General features: G+C 39.5%; 2 protein-coding genes across 2 annotated transcripts; both read right to left on the minus strand.

Moving 5' to 3' along the window:
- Window positions 1-4,288: 4,288 nt before the first annotated feature.
- On the minus strand, window positions 4,289-17,193 carry scp2a (sterol carrier protein 2a). The gene is made up of 16 exons (XM_034556393.1): window positions 16,799-17,193; window positions 15,517-15,574; window positions 15,319-15,390; window positions 14,918-15,049; window positions 14,666-14,730; window positions 13,945-14,075; window positions 13,769-13,828; window positions 13,556-13,642; window positions 13,249-13,399; window positions 11,834-11,981; window positions 10,780-10,887; window positions 8,407-8,560; window positions 7,999-8,095; window positions 7,524-7,653; window positions 5,725-5,804; window positions 4,289-4,859 (listed from the first exon to the last, which is right to left on the minus strand). The coding sequence occupies exons 1-16, from the start codon at window positions 16,850-16,852 to the stop codon at window positions 4,764-4,766; spliced, it is 1,623 nt and encodes a 540-aa protein (XP_034412284.1). The 5' UTR covers window positions 16,853-17,193; the 3' UTR covers window positions 4,289-4,763.
- A 643-nt stretch (window positions 17,194-17,836) lies between these two features.
- On the minus strand, window positions 17,837-20,087 carry czib (CXXC motif containing zinc binding protein). Its single transcript, XM_034555748.1, has 8 exons — window positions 20,055-20,087; window positions 19,881-19,964; window positions 19,634-19,690; window positions 19,458-19,539; window positions 19,332-19,363; window positions 19,013-19,090; window positions 18,432-18,497; window positions 17,837-18,138 (listed from the first exon to the last, which is right to left on the minus strand). The coding sequence occupies exons 1-8, from the start codon at window positions 20,058-20,060 to the stop codon at window positions 18,061-18,063; spliced, it is 483 nt and encodes a 160-aa protein (XP_034411639.1). The 5' UTR covers window positions 20,061-20,087; the 3' UTR covers window positions 17,837-18,060.
- Between the last annotated feature and the right edge of the window lie 327 nt (window positions 20,088-20,414).

Raw genomic sequence — 20,414 nt, forward strand, 5'->3', positions numbered from 1 at the left:
TATTAAAGATTGAGCTGATTAAGTTCACATGCATTTCCCCTCCGAGAAGCCGAGAGCAGCCCAGGGTGGATGAATACAAATATGACCCTGGAAAAAAAAAGACGATTTTGTTTTTCTACATAACCTAAATAACAACCCACATTTGTGTATGTTTGTGTGTGTACATATTTATCAGATATGTATTGGAACAAGCAGTGACAGCTCATCCTGTTCAAGGTTTGAGGTTTGAGGTTTGTGTGAGTCATCCCAATTTAGAGGAGCGGAGATGGAAAGCACAAAATCAGATATCAAAATCAGCTAAAATCAGATATCATTTTAGGAACCTATCGCCATGTGGACAGAAAATGTCCAGTCATATCTCTTTTTATTAATTCTGATCTGATTTGGTATGTTTTTTGCAGAATATTAGTTTCAAGCATTCCTCACTAAATGAACTGACTTAATAATGCGCACAACCAAGAGTGGGACAATACAAGATAATTGAGCTTTAATAAGAAACTGTTACTTTAACACACACATATGCAACCGTTTGGGTCACATTCAGGGAAAAAAAAAGGTCTCATATTTTGGCAAAGAAATTGTTTATTTCCAATTCATCCCATTTTCCCAGCCACACCTTTCCCTACACTTCTCTTCTCTGCCTTGTTGTCCTGTGTGGGTACTCTGCCTCATACTTGCAGTACTGTACGGTCATTGCCAGAATCAAGACAAAAAGATGATGGCGGTCGCGATGAAATCAAAGACGAGCATTTGCCCTTGTGTTGAAGTCATGTTAAGTTGTCTAGGCCCCCCATTGTATTTCCTCTTTGCCTTAAACGACCAAAGGAGAAGCATGTGGGACCAGTGCACTGAAGACGTACCCCCAAAACAGCTGAGACTAAACAACACAAGTTGACAATCACAGGTCATACTCGGAACTCTGTCCATATGTATGTGATATATGCTGTACATGTATGTATTTTAAAAGTTAAAAAACTTTAGATTTTACTAAAATGTCAAGAGCTGCCATTCTGTATTTGTAAAAAAGAAACTGTAGTCCACAATTTATAAAAAATGTATCAACTCTGTAAAAAAGAAAACATCAAGAAATGACAATTATAAAAAGATTTTCAAATAGTATACTATTGGAGTTATTTTCAATGGTTTGGGTAAATGAGGGTTGAGTTACAAGAACTACAGGTGCAATAAAGGTAGTATATAGTAAAAGTATATGATATTTCAAATATAAATCTGACAAGCTGCATCTTCTCTCTTAAAGGCAAACCGACAAGCAGCTGTTTACTAACTAACCGGAGTAAATGTCACGTTCGCTGAGTCAAGAGAAGAGATTTAAAAGATTACCAGAGTGCCGGTTTATTCCAAACCAAGTTTATTTGGGAGCAAGGATGGTTTATAAAAATTTGGTGCGGCTGATATTTCAATATTGATGTGCACTATGGAACGCTCTAAAGAGGACCATGTCAATAAAGGATTTAAAGGACTTTAATGCACCAAATACTGTATCTATAACATCAATTCCATACACATGGTTTGATTCAAAACAAAAGCTCAGAGCAGGAGCAACAATAGCTGCCTTGGAGCAAGACTGGGTTTAAATATCAGAGAAACACCATTATCAAGGTACCTTGTGCATTGGCTAAATCACTGACTAAATAATGAGACAGATTGAAAGGAGTGTCCCAAACCTTTTCATCTTCTCCAGCATGATTACAATGACATTGCCTTTTTGAGACATCTTAAACAAAAGAAACCAATAACAAATACAAGCCTTTTGAATTCAAGGGAGAACTGTGCATTAAAGTGACTGTAATGCACTGAATATGGCAGCTTCTAAACAGCAGAACATAAGAACATTATGTACAGAAGATGTTCATTATCTTAAAGCAAGGCTATCGTGTTGGATGATGGCACAGTGACTTTCCCTTTATGTTAAATTTATCTTTAAATTCTCCTGTGTCAGATGCTTGAAAAAAACAACGTAATTGAACCTATAAGAGAAAGAGTGTGTTATCAAATATCTACAACATCCCTGGTATTTGCTTTAGAAGAATTGGTGAAAGAAGCAGGCTTTCTTCAGCACCGCTTTGTTGAAAGTTGAAAGGATATCTGTATCGAAATATCATGGGAACTATAGTTATTGAATGCAAATAAAGAAGAAAGAAGTCCAAATAACTGTATTCATTTGGCTTTTAAGAAACATTGATACAAAATAATCTCATTATTTAACCAAAGTATACGTGAGGTAAAGCTTTGTTGAATATACAAAGCCATAACCTTTTGGAGGGGGAAAAAAAGTTGTAATTGCTGTAATGACAACGTAACTCTTAAGAATACATAACTCTTCTTTGGTTGGATATAATATTTATATAATATCTGTGTCCAAAAGGTCAGAAGGCAGAACATGTAATTGTTTGTCTCAATGTATAAATCTAACTATACGTCCCCAATCTGTTCAATGTGCTGCTAGACACAGTCCAGCTCTGTGTGCCGACTGCTGGCTATATTTCTGCAAGACAGATGCCAACGTCCAAACCGGTGTCTGTTATATTTACAGTTGCAGGATTCATTTTTTTCAGACATAGTTATAGTCAGGTGGTGAACTCTAGTGTTTTTTGTATTGTGTATGTACAACACTGTAAGCAGAAGTTTAATCAACAAACAAATGTCAAAGATCAGGCCTTTACCGTATTGATGGGTCTCATTCAAATTAGGTCCAATATATACCTTTAATTTCTAGAAGAACTTGGAGCCAAGGTTATTTATTCGATTGAGGCTGAGCTGAGGTAAAGTGGACTTAAAATCCTCAGCTGACTTTATTGCGGTTCACCTCGTCCCACCCCATCACATTGTGTTGTTACAATATATCTCCTAAAGACCCATTAGCCCACTACTAATGGTCAGTGAGGCAGGCCAGCCGTGCAGCTTGTGCAGCATCTGAGCATCACCATTTGGCCAGCTGGACACTTGGCAAAGGGACAAGATGGGGAGTGGGCTAAAGGGAGTCGGACAGATAGGAGCAATTAGGAACGCAGGCTGGATCTGGCAGAAGGGCCCTGTGGTTGGGCGGAGGGGGGGAGAGAACAAATAAAATCCTTTAGTTTGAATGCTACTCAGTGAGAACTAGTAGAGAAGTGTATAAGCCTGATAGTGGTGATATGGGTAACACAGTTCCACTTTCAAACAGAGCCGATACTGTTATATGAACAAGTATTTTATCATTTGGATGCAGAATTTAAGCATCATGGCCTTATGACAAGCTGTGGTTCTCCGGGGTTGAGCTGTTCTTTGTTTGGCGTATCCTCTGGCGCGGTAGTCCGTGGAAAAGCAAGAGAGGGATCTCTTTTTGGAGAAAACAAAAAGAGATCCAGACTAGAATCTGGATTGGAAATGTTTCTATTGAGAGTGCTAGTGCCAGATCGCTAACGCTTCGGTCCATGTTGGACTTTCCTCCAAGATCAGACAAGCATCCTTTACTGGGCGGCTCCACAGGTGCACCGTGGAGGGCTTGATTGAAGACACAACGCATTAGAGACAAACCAGAACATAACAAATCCATAACATTGACACATTAGGCCCGTTCGAGATGAGCTGCACCTCGCCTGAAATGTGAACGGCAGCAGGCGGCATTGAGAAAAAGGCTGCGATCAAGTCGGAATGTTTTCAGCCGCCTTCAAAGAATAAACAGGACTTCAGATGGAACAGCTACATCTTGTTAGGTCCAGGATTTGTTCACATCATTTGTAAGTATATATTTATGTGGAAACTTGTGTGTAATCTGCATTGTATGCTATACTTTGTCCTTTTGATGTCTGTGAAACACTTTGATGCTCGTTTTGATGTAGGTTATAAGAAATACGTTTTATTATTATTATAATTATCAATCACAGAAGATATGTTTTTAGATTTAACCTCAGACTAGTAAGTATTACAACCACCCAAAATAGGATTTTTCCCATCATGCCCTGGGTCATGCAGTTAGTGGAGAGCCACTGCGGTGTCTGGCACTAAAACCTGCGGCCGCCTCAATCTCACATGCACAACGTCAGAGCAAGTCAGGATCAAGTTAACACAAAATTAACAACCGACATGCGCTGAGCCGAATGTCATACACATACTAAGAAACATACAAATGTTTTATCTTATTCACTGGAAGTGGGACACACTGGTACAGAAAACAGGCCATATCTATTTCTTCATTTAGGCCACTGAGGTGAAGTCTTTTAAGTAAGACGATATATAAACCTTACTTCAAGGAAAACAAAACTTTCAAGGTTGTTATTGTCTGAAATTTTTTTATTTTTTTGTTAAATTAGATAATTGCAATCATGTACAGGCGTATATTAAATACAACATGATCTATCAAAATGGTGGAGACCAAAAATGGCTTTAAACCACAATCTTAATTTCATAGAGAGAAATTAGAGGCACATTGAGTGTTTTGACTACATGATTATTCAAACATGGAGGAGCGTCACATATGTTGCATATCAGCATATTAGAGATTATGAATGTTTCAGAAATGACAGACTTTAAGATGATGTGGGCCAAAAAGATTAACAACATAACAGGATATTTAAAATTATATATATTCTATGCTCCGATTTCAAAGTAGCAGCTGGAACTAAAACGTCATGGGACTTCTCTCGAGATCAAATGAAAGTTTTCCTTGAGCTTGTTCATGAGCAAAATGCAATCGGAGGAATGAACTTTTCCAACAAATGTTTCCTTGAAGTGCTCAGAGGACACAACGCCAGCTTCGGCTCTCACAGCTTGGCCTTCCCCACAGTGACCTGCAGGTTCTGCAGCTTCATCGCCATGCCCATGTTCCCAGTGATCTTCAGTTTCCCTTTGAAGAAGGCCTGCAGACAAGGAGTTAAAAAGGATTAAGATTAAAATGGCTAACTTCATCAGATTGCAATTTCAAACAAATCCAACGACATATTGGAAAATGTGCTTTTAAGTGAGCCACTATAAAAGTGCTAAATTGTGTTTCAAGTGAACACACTTTGTGTCATGATACTGACCAATGAACTGACCAATCAGTGCTCACATCCCTCTGTCTCTTTGGGGTGTTCTGGACTGAACAGTTCATTTCCACGTGTTGACATTGACGCAAAGTATTGGCTAGAATCAACATCGACTTAAAAGGAAATGTGTGCGTACAGAAACCAATCAAGTGGATTAAGTTGTTCACCAGGTGGCAGACCAGGATGTTTCTAGTACATAACAGGCAACTGGCAGCTAAAGGTGAAAATAAATATATATGTTAATGCGAAGAGACAACCGATGAGTTTGGCTGCTCAAAAAATCATTTTAAAGCTTTTTATTACTTTTTTTAATGGATTGATACATTAGTGTGTTAAAAACACAAATCTGGGGCATTCAGGGTGCTTTCACACATAACCTGTTTGGGTTGGTGAAAACAAACGCGGGTACTTTTTTTTTGTTTCGTTTTTTAGTGTGTAGTTTAGTTCCATCACTTGGTTTGGTGTGAAAGCAGTCAACCAAACTAAACAACTGGACTGAACAACTGGACCAAGGACCCTTCCCAACTGGCCTGTGGTGGAGTTTGTTTATGGTGTGAAAGCAAACGAACCAACCACAGAATTAGATGATAGCTGATATCAGCATTTCTTCTTTTTTTTTTTTTAAACTACGATTGAATTTAATGGAGATCGTCAATTGTTTGTAAATCGATCCTGCATATTTGTGAGAACTACATACCGTTTGTGGGTTCAACCTTCCTGTCATCAACTCCAGCAGATCCTCGTCCCTCATGGACAAGGTGCAGTCTGCCTTTTTACCTGAAAGAAAGAAAATGAAGAGGTGTTTTCACCTCGTCTCACTCCAACAATATATCAAATGAATCATAATTAAAAGATGTCCACACAGAAACAAATGCATCATTACTGTTCCTTATACACACACACACACACACACACACACACACACACACACACACACACACACACACACACTCAGGAAAAATAACCCCTAAGTGCTAAGAGGATATACACAAGAGGAGAATGTTAGTAGCCATTATTGCAATGCTCTAAATAGAAAGCACTTAAGAGTACACGTGGCCTTTAGATTTAACTTCCACGCGTGCAATGTTGTGTACATCATACAATGCTGTTTCTTCCACTGAAGCAACAATCTTAAAAGCATAATGAAAATTGGCCCTGCCTTGTTCTGAGGCTTTCTGGAACAAACCGTCTGAACCAACCCCTCAGCCTGTCAAAGAAGCCGCATACAACCACATATGGCACACTTTTCTTTTCTTTTTTTGCTGCAGAACCTTTGTGTAATATGTGTTATGAATGTCTTATTGTCCTGAGCCATCCTCTCAGTCGGACAGTGCAAACAATATTTTACATAAATGCCAACACCAACACAGTGCATTTATGTTGTGGGTCAGAAAGCTAAATCGATCAACAGGAACATGTAGTGTAGCATTAAGATAGAAACAATATTATCTAAGCCACTGGTCAATAACAAGTAAGGCTGTAGCCAGAAAAGCAAATTGAGCAAGAGTGTATTTCATTGTCTTTTCATGTGTAATGATTGTGTTATTTCTTCTTTTAGAAGTCTAGATTATTTCTTACTTGCCAAATACAAATGCAGTACTTTCATACCATACAAACAAAAGTAAAAATAAAATTATGTATCTATTGTGACAGAGCATATTAAGATTCCCCTGAAGTTTCCTTCCATTTCCTGAACAATGAGTTTGGTGATGAGTTAATGGGACTTCAGAAATAGTGTCTCGGAACCAGAGAACATCACAAGATAAGGGAGCCTAATGGAATCAGCCAGCGGGCTATTTCTGTGTGTGTGTGTGTGTGTGTGTGTGTGTGTGTGTGCCTCTGGCATATCAAAAATGCTTTAAACATCAGACACACTTAAAAGATAGTTGTTGTGATGAAGACTGTTGAAAATGACAACTGCTTTAAATGCTTCGCCGGTGAGTTTTACTAGACTGATAAATTACTAGAATTGCAACTACACAGCCAAAGCAATCTCACACATCTCCTCCCAAAGAAAATCAATTAAATCTCAACCTTTTAGTTGTTTTAGCAAGAGACTCCCTAAAACACCCCTACAAAAAGGGAAGAGTTTCTCAATTTAAAAGTTTTTTTTAAACCAGGATTTATCTGAAAGGATTGAACCTATTTCTCTTTTGAGCTTCAAAGACAAAAAAGCTGAACAAAGGAAATGGTTCAACCCTGTTTCTTTTTTTACTTCCACAATACAAACCATGACATATCGTGTGGTCTATGTAAGCCATGCAATTCATCATCATGTTCATATGTCAAAATGACAGAGAAAAGTCTTGAAAATGTATTGTTTTAACAGCAATTTCAGACCTACTGCGAGTCCTGAACAGAATATAAAAATACAACATCCATGAGGCAAAACTTATCAATTTAAAAATGTTATAACATTTTTTTTTTTTAAAACTACTGCTGCAAACAAAATAACGAATAAATATTATACAACAACACCTGCGCTGATATACACACCTGGGTCAGTGGTGACAGACCCTTTGCCATTTTTCACGTCGACCATCCAAGTCGCCTCTTTCCCATCTGGTCCATCCTTCACTTTGAAGGCGAACACTCCACCGATCTTCTTGACAAGCTGCTCTCCTTCCTGCAGGGAATTCAGAATGCGTTTGACACCTAATAGTAGTATACTTCACCACTTAAATCCTTTAAATCACAGTCATATGGTTTTGTAATTAAAGTCATAATCTTTCAGATTCGAGTCTTCTGCAATAAAGGATGCTCGGATTTCTGGCCTCGTTCTAAAAATATTGTCCAACTGAAATAGTTTTTAAAAAAGGGGCGAGGTGGATTTGCTACCTGGGACAAAAAGATCATATCTCTTTCGCATACGATTGAATGAATGAATTTCGACATAAAAAAAAAAGTGCGTCTCGGCCAGAATGCTCAAGGTGTGAGGGGGGCTTTTGTTGGTGACAATGGGCTGTGATACCTTCTCCAGATGTTTTTCCATCTCTTTGAAGACCGGGTATGCTTTAAACCCCTCCAGGCCGCTGGCTGAGCTGGTGGGAACTGCGCCAATGTGGGAACTGTGGAAAGCAGGTAAAAAACATTTTTTTAAATGCATGATGATTCAAATGCATGTGAGGCTGTACACATTTCAATCTTGATGTTAGATTGCAAAATAGGAACAGTGGATAAAGCAACGTAGTGCATCTAGAGAACTGTAATTGTTTTACGGAATATAGATACAGATAGCTCATGCATTATGCCTCTGGCGTATTAAAATCAGCAGCAGCAGATCATCTGTCTTTTTGAGACTGCAAAAATTCGTGACCAATACAAATAAATGCTACATAGAACTGAACTAAAATCAAATCGTTGGAAACTACTTTCTCACCTGGACTCCTGAGGGAATCCCAACTTGTAGAGTGTGACAACGACGGCTCCTCCCAAGCCAATGTTGTGTTGCAAGGCCACTTTGGCCCCCGGGACCTGTCTCCTGTCAGCCTGCCCTCGGAGCTGCCAGCACAGCTCTGCACACTGGGCCAGGCCTAAGAGACGAAAAGAGGGAGATGTGTAGGCTGGCAATGTCATTTATGGTTATCGACGCTGTAAACATAGCTGAACACGTATCATCACATTAGGGAGAAAGACAAAAAATACAGTGCAAGATGTCATTATTGGGAATTGCTTTTTGTTTGTTTTTTACAGTTGGTTTCATTATGTTTTGACTTATGGATTGATTTAGACTCTGAAATGTCGTTATTAGAAAAAGAATATACATGGTGTACTAGGCATAAGTGGAAGTATTGCAATTTTTTTTAAGGTGCATTTTTTTAACAGAATAAAAGAATCTATTTGACTATCTCACTATAAAGCAAGCAAGCTCTGTCCGTCTGTCCATCCTCTGATATACATTTCAAGAATCGTTCATCCGGCATGTGTGTTACTGGGGACCCAAGGGAGTGCCCGATCGAATTTGGTGCAATTTAAAATAAATAAACAAACAGCGCTCTGTGCAGCAGTGGGGGCGCGACTTCAGGGCTCTGGGGACTCAGTCGAGCAGGTCGTCCACGCTGACCTTTACAAGCCACGTCTCATTGACAGCAGTTCACTTTTGCCAATGGATGATGGATATTAACATTACATCGATGCTGGATATGATATCTGAGCAACAAACACAAATGGAAAATCTACAGGAGCAGCACCACTCTGCTATTGCAACTAAAATGTTGTACGTTTCTCATACTAACGTACCACCACATCGGCGACATGTTTCCTTGGTGCTTATTACCGCGAGTAGCTGGACTGAGGTGTGTTTTTGACGCAGCTGTAGGTCATGGCAGGTGTATTGTTCATGTTGTGTGAATGTGCGGTTATTGAGAGCATTCAGTCCATTCCTTACAGCCATGTATAGACACTGCACTAGTGTCATAAAACATATTTATTTTTAGCTGATATTTTGACAACTTGAGGGCAGCAAAAACCAGCTGCAAACACAACACTGATGTATTCTCACACTATAAAAGTTGAAAAGGCAAAAGGTTGCTTTAGCTTCTGAATGCTCCACTTTGCTCAACAGTTAGTTGTTTACATTGTCTTTCTGCCAAAGCTGCCTTTTGCAGCTGTAAACAATGTTAGTGAGAGAAGTGAGAGTGAACAGTACATTTGCTGACTCCAAAACAAACACAATTACATTTTTCGACGGTTCCTGTCAAGAGTCGAACTGCTGATTGTGTCCGACTTTTAACTCTCAACTTTGTCTAAATGCAAATTGGAAAATGTACTGCAGGCGTGGCTATTTATTCAAATAAAGAGCCTCAGGATATGGCCGTACATATTATTTAGACATAATGAAAAGGAACATTTCAGAAATCGTCCTCTAGTAAATTCTTCTAAAGAGAGAAAATCACAAATGCACGTTTGATGAACACAAGCCTTTTCAGCTTGTTCAATTGTTAAATTTACTGCGTACACACTCGTCCCTGGATCTCATTTCAACACAGCCATCTGTATCTGTGCTCACAGTGCTGCTCCCAAGGTGAGAGGTGACATTCAAGATTAGAAGCAACACCATGGATCAGAGCTTAGAGTTGACTGGGGCACTCGCATACTGGGAGAGTGACCCAGTAGATAAAGGGAGTATTGATGAGGTATGAGGAAAGGGGGGCAGAGAGAAAGAAAAATAAACACAATACAGATAATAAATAAAAGAAAGATTTAGACTGGGTCAAATCAAATGCTTTGTTTGAAATTATTGACAAAGGAGAATACAGCAGAGTTTCACTTTGTTGTCAGCAATCAGTGCGTGTATGTGTGAGCGCACACAAACAAACCTATGTATAACATGAAACATGTTGGCCGTGCAGAGTCGGCTGCACCGTTTAGAGTTTGACATGAGAGATTACAGCGGAGGCTTGCCAAAGCCTCAGTCTGCTGCCCTCTCACAGGCAGGCTTACCCAGTTACAAGGTAGCCATCACTATGTGACACACGCCACCTAGTGGCCACTGGGGATTTTTGTCTGGCAAAGTTTGAAGATTTACAACAGCATGCACGTCACAATGAACACAATTCTTTATATCTTGTGTACAGTGAAGCAAATCCCATTCATCCGCTGCTCCAATCAAGTTAGAATTAAACATTAGCGACAAATGCTTTTAGATCCCGATCTGGCATTTTTCCTCCCTTACAGCCTGGATTATGTATTGTGTGCCTTCTCCTCCTATATGACACAAGGTTTTCGTTAAGGAGGCAGAGGCTTGACCTACCTGTGGCACCCAGAGGATGTCCTTTAGAGATTAGACCTCCACTGGGATTGATCACAAACTTTCCTCCATATGTGTTGTCTCCTCTGTCAATCAGCTCTCCTGCTTTACCTTGAGGATCACAAAACAGTGAGAATAATATTACAACAGGTTAATAAGACATCGTAAATGCATGCATTGTAATATCAAAACAAACATTTGTTTATAAATAGTATATTGAAAAATGTGATTCTATTTGTTAGAATATTATAAATTTGAAAACAATCACAAGTGAAGACAAAAGACAAAAGATTAGAGCAAACTATTTCAGAATATTTAATTTGTAAATTTTTTAGATAAGGAAGATGTGAGAATGGGAATCAAATAATAAGTTCCTAAACATATATAAGAAATACTAAAAACACTATAAAGTTGGTGTGACTAATGTCATTACGTAGAATGCAACACTGAAAAGTATTTCTATCTCTAACAGTCAGGAAGGCTCCGTCATGCCTGAGAATAAAATGTATTGAGCTGGACATTACATAGAACACGCCAACACGTCTCTGCAGTCAAAGACATGACCTGTTGAGTGTCAAAGTATCAAAGTGTACCTGTGCATTACAAGTACATCCTTGTACAGTACATGTACATATTCTGCAACATCAGAGATGAAGCTCTGAGTCCCAACTATGGTTCGGTGCTTCCCTGCAGCAGCAACATTTAGAGACCAACTTCCTGCATGTACAATGGTCCTGTCATGCCTGTATGGTTCAGTAATATATGTGGCCTTTCTGAATCATGTCCCTCAGTTCGAAAACAGGCAATCAACAGGTTAATATTTCGGTTTACGTTGTTACTGAATCTCCCACTAGAATGGATCTTGAAGGAGCGCTATATTCTGTATTTTAAATCGCAAGGGGCAAGCCAAGCAACAATAGGGCCAAAAAAACTCAATAAGGATATTCTTAATCATGGCACATTGTTTATGTCTATGTCTTCTCATAAAAGTAGAAACTTAAACTCAGGTGCAAGAAGGACAGGTGATTGTTGCATCCATTCCCGCTCGACATCTTACCCTCTGGACACAGTCCCAGAGCCTCATACGTGATGAGCTCATTGGCTGAGAAGCAGTCGTGCAGCTCAACCACATTGACGTCACTGGGCTTCAGACCTGCAGCTTCATAACACTTTTTGGCAGCCGACCGAGACATGTCATATCCCACCTGAACAGAAAACCCCATAAATAAGGAAGAATAAGGAAGTGAACAAAGGTATCACAACAAAGATACCTTACAGGTCATTTCTGTTCTCCCCATAATGATGAAGACTAATTTATCCATCTCTTGAGGTCTTCCTTTATTGTTTTCAGGAGCTTGGGACTATTTAACTCAAACATGTTGTCAATTGTTATAATAGTGACCTAAATATGTCTTCCTTGTGTTTTTACTACAATAAGGATGGAAGCTAAGTAATCGGTCGTTTCAAGATGGTATCACGGTATTAGGGCTGCACAATTAAATCAAATATTATTCACCATCAAGATGTTGGCTTCCCACAATTAAAATAAACATGAGCAACTGCAATACTGACTTTTAAGTGATAGATCTCCTTAGATCCGCTTCCTAAACCATCAGCCAACCAGGGGGCGTTCAAGATGTCTTGGCTTCCCTTTAGGGGAGCTGCCATGCTGCTGCTGCGTACACACCCTGAAGGTTATATAGCCTTTGAGGATGGTTTCTGAATAGAAGAGTAAGATACTGTCTACAGCAAGTGAAGTGAAGAACAACCGTAGTCTTCTTTTGATGCAAAGATTTGTACATGAGCTGGAATGTAGCACAACATGGAAGAGAAAGCAGTGCTCTGGTTATTAACATTTTTGTAATCATTTGGGTCATAATCATGCTGCCGTACGCGGTAGGGCTTCGCTCTTTGGCCAACTCTCTGGTTACAAGGTTAGTTTATCTCAGTCATAAATGAGCTTTTAAAAAGGTCAGGTAATTGAGTCACCTTGGTTTACGTGCTACCGTAAACCTGAGTGGAGATGGAGGACAACCCTGTCTCGTAGATCTGAAGGTGACAATATAGTGTACATTAGGAAAGGATAAGTAGGACAATAAAGAGCCTGAACTCACTGCATTGTACTAAAGCCCCAAGTATAAAATAAATATAGCCCTTCTATTCTATCGGCGTTGTTGACAGTGAAACATTATTTCAATGGTCATAGAAAATAAAATTTTTACACAAATTGAATTTCACTCATCCAAGCATTTAAGAGAGCCGGGGATCAGACCTGTGTGGTTAAAGGATGACCCACTCTCTCCGCTGAAGGCTAAAGCAGTTCCGCTCTTGAAATTATATGAACAAAATTGTAATTCCACAACAACCGACAAAAAAAATACTATTAAACATAAAATATTTAGCTTAATGTAGATCCAGAGAACGGGAGAAAGAAACAGAGACGGTGTGTGAGACATGATGATAATTTCATACCATCTTGATGCAGCTGTTTTCTTCAAACGTGGAGGCGAGGTCAGTCACCATCTCTTGGGCCACAATCTCCACTGCCTGGTTCTCCAGGCGGTGTTTCCTGACGAAGGCTTCGCTGGCCAGAACTGCTGCTCCGGCACCGTCGGATGTCGGGCTGACGAGAGAAGAAGAGCAGGAAGAGCTGACATGGTGGTGTTAGGAACTGCGGCAATTGTCATCAATAACTCTGCTCTTTCATCAAATGTAACCCCGGTCCTGAGAGTTACACTCGAGCGAGGATGATCAATGTATTTTCAAGAGAAGCTCTTACCAACACTGCAGCAGAGTAAGGAAGTCAAACACCTTCCGGGAGTTCATCACCTGCTCCAAGCTGTACTCATCCTGGAACTGGGAATAACTGCATGAATGCACACACACACACACACACACACACACACACACACACACACACACACACACAAATAAAGTATGAATTCAAGGATATTTTGAAGCAATAATAGTTTGTTTTAAAAGTTCAACTTACGGGTTGTTGGTGGAATGCTTGTGGTTTTTTCCAGGCAATTTGGCAAAGTGTTCCGGTTTTTGTGCCTGGAGGAGATTCAAACATCGACACAAACATTCCTGTATATGATATAGTAAAACCAGATACATCCATCATCACTGTCACTTGTTAGACCTTGAGAGATGTTATTGTAGCGTGTACCATATTTCTCCATGTGCTCCTTGCCAGCGTTACCGAACAACTGTGCTGCTGCTGGAGCTGCCACCATCCCGTAGCGGTTGATCATCACCTCCATGTGCTTGTCCATTGGATTGGTCCTGTCCATAAACTAGAAGCAGGTATTTCTTAAGTAGTGAATTTGCACTTGTACACCAACAAGCTGGAATTTCTAGAAAGTTCAGCAATTCAGAAACAGAAGTATGCCAGAAAACAAATGGGACATAAATATCTGGAATGAGCTAACACATCTATACTGGCATATAACATAGAAAATAGATGCTGTTATATATTTCTATATTTTTTGGTGACAAGTGAAATTCATTTGGACTGCTTAGCCTTTTTGTGTTTGAGGTTTGCTTTTTAAAAATGATTACAGTAGCCCCTCTCCCACTCTATACCCTCTGCCCCCCTGTAATAGGAAATCACTCAATAACAATGAGTTGTTAATGAACACAAAAGGCAGAGACGCTGTATCAATAAAGTGCAGCCACGCTAAGTGTCTGTTGCGATATGTTTTTTATTTACATATCAATGAGCTGTATCCCTCTGAGGACGAGTGTGGAAATCAGCTGATATTCTCTGCTGCTGACAAAAACGACACAATTAAAACACCTGATATGGTGGACTGTAACGTGACGTGTTATTTTGTCTATCTCCTCTACATCTAAAACAACACAAAGCATACATGTTTTTTTATACCTTTGAGGACAAAGAGCCCCTCTCCATCTTCTCAAACCCGAGAGCAAGCACACAGTCAGCAAGACCTGCAAAAGGAGGTTTACAGTTTCAGTTAAAATATAGATAATGGCTTTAATCTGCAGAAGTCGTTTAAGAAGTGTCTGTGGATATTGCAATACTTTTCTCTGTTGTGAAATTGTGTCATCCTTTGTAAAGTATCAAAGTATGGATTTGGGGTGGTTTATCACTTTCAAGGCGTCCTGCTCTCCTCACCTCCCATAACCAGCTGGCGAGCCATGAAGAGTGCAGTGGAGCCTGTGGAGCAGTTATTGTTGACGTTTATGATGGGGATCCCAGTCAGGCCGAGGCTGTGGTAAATGGCCCTCTGCCCACATGTGGAGTCCCCTGAGGGAATAGGAGATGGGAAAGAAGATGGTATTCCTTATTTGTTTTACTGTTTTTTTACAATATGAGAGACAATATAATATAAGAGTTTGATTTTTCTTCCACGAACAAAAACACAGTTGTTTAAAATGTATGTATTTAAAGTACAAAGGATATAGGACGTTACAAGAGTGTAGTGAGAACATATGTAGTATTGTGATATAAAAGTTGGTACTTCAATGCTTCAGTGGAAAACATGCCAAAGGTAAACAATAACAGTCACATTTTACCATAGACATATCCTACACAGGCTTGTTCAATGGCAGAATACGGCACTCCTGCATCTGCTAGAGCCTTTTGACCTAGATGTGGACATAGAGTAATAAAACACAATGTCACATGTTATGCATCAAAATCCATTTCACAGATATTCAGATATGGTATCTTTTGAGTGACTGAACAACGTCCATAATCCGAAAGATAAGCACCTGCTTCCTTGGCCATGTCAGGATAATCATAATCGCCTCGGGCTCCAGGCTTGTCAAACTGCAGCAAAATACAGAAGTGTGACAGACGGTGAGTGTCAATCAACATATGCATTCACATCTGTTTTAGTACAGGATACAGGATAACCTAAACATTCAACATTACTGTCACTATAGAAATTACATTAGATGAAACTTCAGTCAGTCACACTAATATAAAATGGCTGTGATGAACTTGACTCAATATTTAATCATTATCAAAAACATAAAACCAAACATGCTTTAGAGCCTGCCTTTTAAAATGAACACATTTGCTGTTATTCTTTCTCATACATCATTGTGAACATTATTTTCACCATTATTTGTACATTTTTGATCGTCAACAAAACATCTTCAGATTAATTAAAAGATTTTGTGAGGACATGTATTTGTACATAAATGCATTTTACATTGTTCGTCATAATAAATATTTAATTTTAGGGAACTTTTTGACAACATTGTCCTCCAAAAAAAAAAAAAAGAAGTTCTAGCACTACTAAAATATGAACCTCATCGGATGAGAAAAGATACTCCAGTTTAAGCACTACTGTTCACACTCTCAAGAATCCCCATAAAACTAAACTAACATTCACAAAAATATTTGTAAAAACTCGAACAGGAGCAAAAGAGGAAAATCTGGCTCCCTTTAAAGAGCTGTAATTCCCATCACTAAATTGTTAAGAGTTTTCCTAAAGTGGAGAAGTCATGACCCGCCCTTCTCTGCTTCTGATTGGCTGAACCGACAGTACGAGCCAATCAGATGGAGAGGAGGCTGGTCATGACACCGCCATCCGCCGAAAACAATCGATTGGCGCATGGATGTGTCAGAAGATGACCTTTTGCACAGATTGTAACTGGCCATGAACTGTGGACTCAAAATAAGGGCATTAAATCCAGAGCAAAGTACGTTGAGCAGTCAACCCCGAGCTGTTGCTACCTTTCCAACCATTTTAAAATGAGATACTAAATACAAACATATAGTGCAACAATGGTAGCCAGCTAACGCCGGCTCATGTTTACAATGTGAGGTGTTGGTGACTTGTTGAACCAATATGAGCACAACAGTCATGGCCGGTTGGATAGTCGCAACAACAGACGTTTTAAAAAGGAAAATGTCCAATACATGCAACCTGGAGTTAGGCAACTATGCTAGGCTCAAGTCTTACTCAGAGGCTTACAGAGGCTCCTGCATGTCGTCTGGCCGACTGAGACAATAAGAATATTAACTGAATAATGTTAACACTACCTTGGTCATGCCCACGCCGATGACGAACACCCTGTTCATCTTTCTAGGTGACATGGTCGCTTCTTTTCAGCTGGCGCACACAGAGATCTGTGAACAGCAGACAGGAGCAGCACTTACAGGGTCCACCCACAGAGCAAAGATCGTTTGTGTCCAAGCTGATGCCTCACTCGATAAGGAAAGAAAACACCCGTCTCTGGTCATGCTGGTGAGCGATATCCTAAAGACAAAAAGGGTTCTCTTTGTTTTAAATATTATTATATAACTTAATTGCAGTTATTGTCAGCTTTGGATTGTATAGATTTTGTGAAAATAAGTAGGTGTCTGTAGCAGGCCATCTTTCCAAAAACCAACCAGTTGTTGTCATTTTTTTATCGACACTTGACATATTATTATACTACTTGAGGCTGGTGTAGTATAGAAAAAAATTAAAATGTTTAGTCATATTTTATCATTTTATCATGTATCCTTATATTTATTGTGTCAAATCATTTAATGTTAGTATTTAATCTCTTCTAGAACTTGATATAAATACACTTTTCCATTGGTGCAGTGTTGTTGTGCTTAAGAGTTATGTTAAGGTGGCTAACCTGAGGGACGTTGCTGCCTTTGTGGATGAAATAAATGGTTTTACTATACAATGTCTGTTCATTTGATCATTGTATGATTGCCAACTAAGTGTTGCCTCAAGTAGTGTTATCTTATTTGAGGTAAGGTCTACTGTGATACAATCTAGCCCCCACTCCTGTATGTCGTTAGCAATTTCTAGATAGTTTACAATACTAACAGAGTGAGGGATCTTACTTTTCTCCTCATTCATCTGTTGGTTGACAGCAATCAGTTCTTTCCAATCAGCTCTTGTTGCTCCTCATTTAGTTTTTGCTAAAGAGCACATCTTTACTCAGTCCAGCTTCATTGAATAGATGTCGGTCACAGCTGTAATACATTTTCCTGGATTGTTTTTTGGTTATCATCCCATAGGTGAGTTTTGCTATTACAGTGTGGTACTACATGCCTAGAAAAAAAACTCAAAACTCAAAATTGTCAGCTTTTGTTTTTATTGAGACAGTGAAAAAAGGCCTCGAATATGGTGATTAATCCAAGAAGTTTATGGGCAACCTGTGGTTTTAATCCCTGCCTGTTAATGTTCATCATCCAAACCTCACCACATCGGCATCTGATGCATCCTTGAAGGCAACTAAGAGACCTGAGGGTGTTTGGATGTAGTGTTTATTCGTCCACCTCAGGCTCATCACTTGATGACATCAGCACTTGATGAACTGGTGTGTGACCTCATATATTCCCACCGACTCCTTGACTTCCTCGTCGTAGTCTGTCCAGTCCTAAAATTTACAAAATGTGGGTTTGTCAAGTTGCACAGCTGAAACAGGCGCTAGCATATTGATCTCCAGGGAATATGTGAAAACAATACAGAATGCCTGAGAGCATTTTTGTAGCCTATTACATTTATATACTTTTGATTGTCACCTGCCGTCTGAATTTTGTCTTTTCCTTTACATAAATGCATTTCCACCATGCATTTGACGACATCATTTTTCACCAGAATGCAGGAAATTGAGTGTATGACGCTCACTCATTTCTAAACTCCGACTACGGCCTTGACCACTCCACTTACTTTTTCTAGCAGGTTAATTTCAGGAAACTGTGTTCCAGACTCTGCTCCTTGTCCAGCGAAGCCAGCCTGGGGTAGGTTTGAATAGAAATTGAGAGGAGTCACATGATAATATACATTGTCCAGTTTATGGAGTTTTCTACCAAAAGTAAACCGTCTGACTCAGGAGCTTATATACTACTTTCAAAAGGCAAATATCTTGACTTGGCTGGGAGCACAAGAGTATCTAATAACAAGACTCAATTGCATCCTATTAGATATCAATAAGTCAGTATGCTTAATACCCCTAAATAGAATATAGCAATTGTGTTTTTGCAACCGTGTTTGGCAGGACAGATATCAACAGTGAGGTCAAGTTAAAAATGTCGACATTTAATAGGCTGTTTTCCAAGAAGACATTTGGACATCACAGGTGGAAATGGTCAAATGAATGATGGCTGAATTTCATTTAGCCGCTTCAGTTTCAGCTCCTGGTGTTATGCATGGCGTCATCGTTAATGTCATTAGCAACTCATGTGCTTCCTTTACAAGTTAAAATGGCTGCTGTGAAAAAGGCCGATGCCACACGTAATGAAGAGACTCACTTGAGGTTGGAAGTCAATGGGCTCTAGGCCTCGACACTCAAACTGCACCATTGTCTTGAAGCTTTCGCTATCCTCCGCCTTCCACCCAGAAAACATACAGGAAGAGACGCGTTGTTAATGGCAGGAAGAAGTATCCTTTTAAATCTGAGAATTCCCCCCTAATTATCATCGTGTTACCACCGTTCTGCTGTTGCTTAATGCATTTGTCATGCTTCAAGTGACTGCTGTGTGTGTCTCTGTGCATTACAGTTGCACTGGAGGACAAGTATTCAGTGACTTTCTAGTTACATAAAAACAGAGGAACAAGATGTTTGCTTACATTATAAGGTTTGATTGTGTCTCCTAGGATATCTGTAAAAAAAAAAATGTTTTCCATATTATACTTCCACTAGACCTTTTACCTCAGTAAAGGATAAAGTGAGTCAAATGGTATGTTCGCTCGTACCAATTGAATTTTCCCTGGCACAGAGTTTACACTTCTGCACCATGCTGGCACTGCTTCTTCCCCCTTTTAGTGGCACACTCTCCTATGGAATAGACAACAACAACAATGGTTGGATACTGTGTGTGAGTGACAGTGTGGCCAAATATGTCGAACTGTATGGACACACATCTCTTTACCTCTTGGTTTACATACTGCCATTTATCTGGGATCTCTCCACAGTTTCCACACTTCAGCTACGTTGAGGGGAAATAATGAAGAAAGACATTGTTTGTGTAAATGAGACAGAAGGTGAGAGAGGCTGTAACACAGTAATAAAAAACAAACAAATGTGATTAACATGTGCACGTGTTCCCTTATTTAGTTGCATGATAAAATGATGACCATCATATCAGAGTTATAGAGTTAGCATGCTAGCTTTCCTACCTTCAGAAACCAGCGGAAATCATCGCCCAGTGGTCTCACATTAGTAACATTTTCCAGGGTGGCTTTGAACTGGAGCCCAAATTTCTGTCACGATATAAAGAGAGGTTAAAAATCCCCAAAGTTAGCAACACTGCTTCACTGTTTACATCAGAAACATGCTGCAGCGACACATACCACCATCTTGGAGCCTCCCCGCTGACAGCTTTCTTTGCTGCCTTCAAGTACTCCTCGTAAATTCAATACCTCTGAATCGTAAGGAAAGAGTAATTATTGCGTTTTTTTGGAAATCGTTTCAGCAAAGCTTTGCTTTAGTAATAATGTTGCTGGGAAATTAATTTAGGAGCACGTGATTCATGCTTACAATTTGTATTCATATATTGGTATTTTATACAGCATGCATGGTATGTCTACGCATGCTGTTGACAACCATTACACGCATGTGAATAGTCACATATCCGTGAACACTTTAAGGGAGCATAACTCAATTGTACCCCCTAGTGCAGTGATTCTCAATTGGTGGGTCGCGGACCCGTT

The sequence above is a fragment of the Cyclopterus lumpus genome, chromosome 17, assembly GCF_009769545.1.
Source record: "Cyclopterus lumpus isolate fCycLum1 chromosome 17, fCycLum1.pri, whole genome shotgun sequence".
NCBI lineage: Eukaryota > Metazoa > Chordata > Actinopteri > Perciformes > Cyclopteridae > Cyclopterus > Cyclopterus lumpus.

Excerpts from the sequence above, each read along its gene's own strand:
- scp2a (XM_034556393.1), bottom strand. The coding sequence starts at position 16,852 with ATGTCACCTAGAAAGATGAACAGGGTGTTCGTCATCGGCGTGGGCATG. Across the intron at positions 13,643-13,768 it reads AAGCATTCCACCAACAACCC|TTATTCCCAGTTCCAGGATG; the intron begins GTAAGTTGAACT and ends GCATTCATGCAG. Across the intron at positions 8,096-8,406 it reads GGATTCCCTCAGGAGTCCAG|TTCCCACATTGGCGCAGTTC; the intron begins GTGAGAAAGTAG and ends TGCTTTCCACAG.
- czib (XM_034555748.1), bottom strand. Across the intron at positions 19,364-19,457 it reads TGCCAGGGAAAATTCAATTG|ATATCCTAGGAGACACAATC; the intron begins GTACGAGCGAAC and ends TTTTTTTTACAG. Across the intron at positions 18,139-18,431 it reads AAATTAACCTGCTAGAAAAA|GACTGGACAGACTACGACGA; the intron begins GTAAGTGGAGTG and ends TGTAAATTTTAG.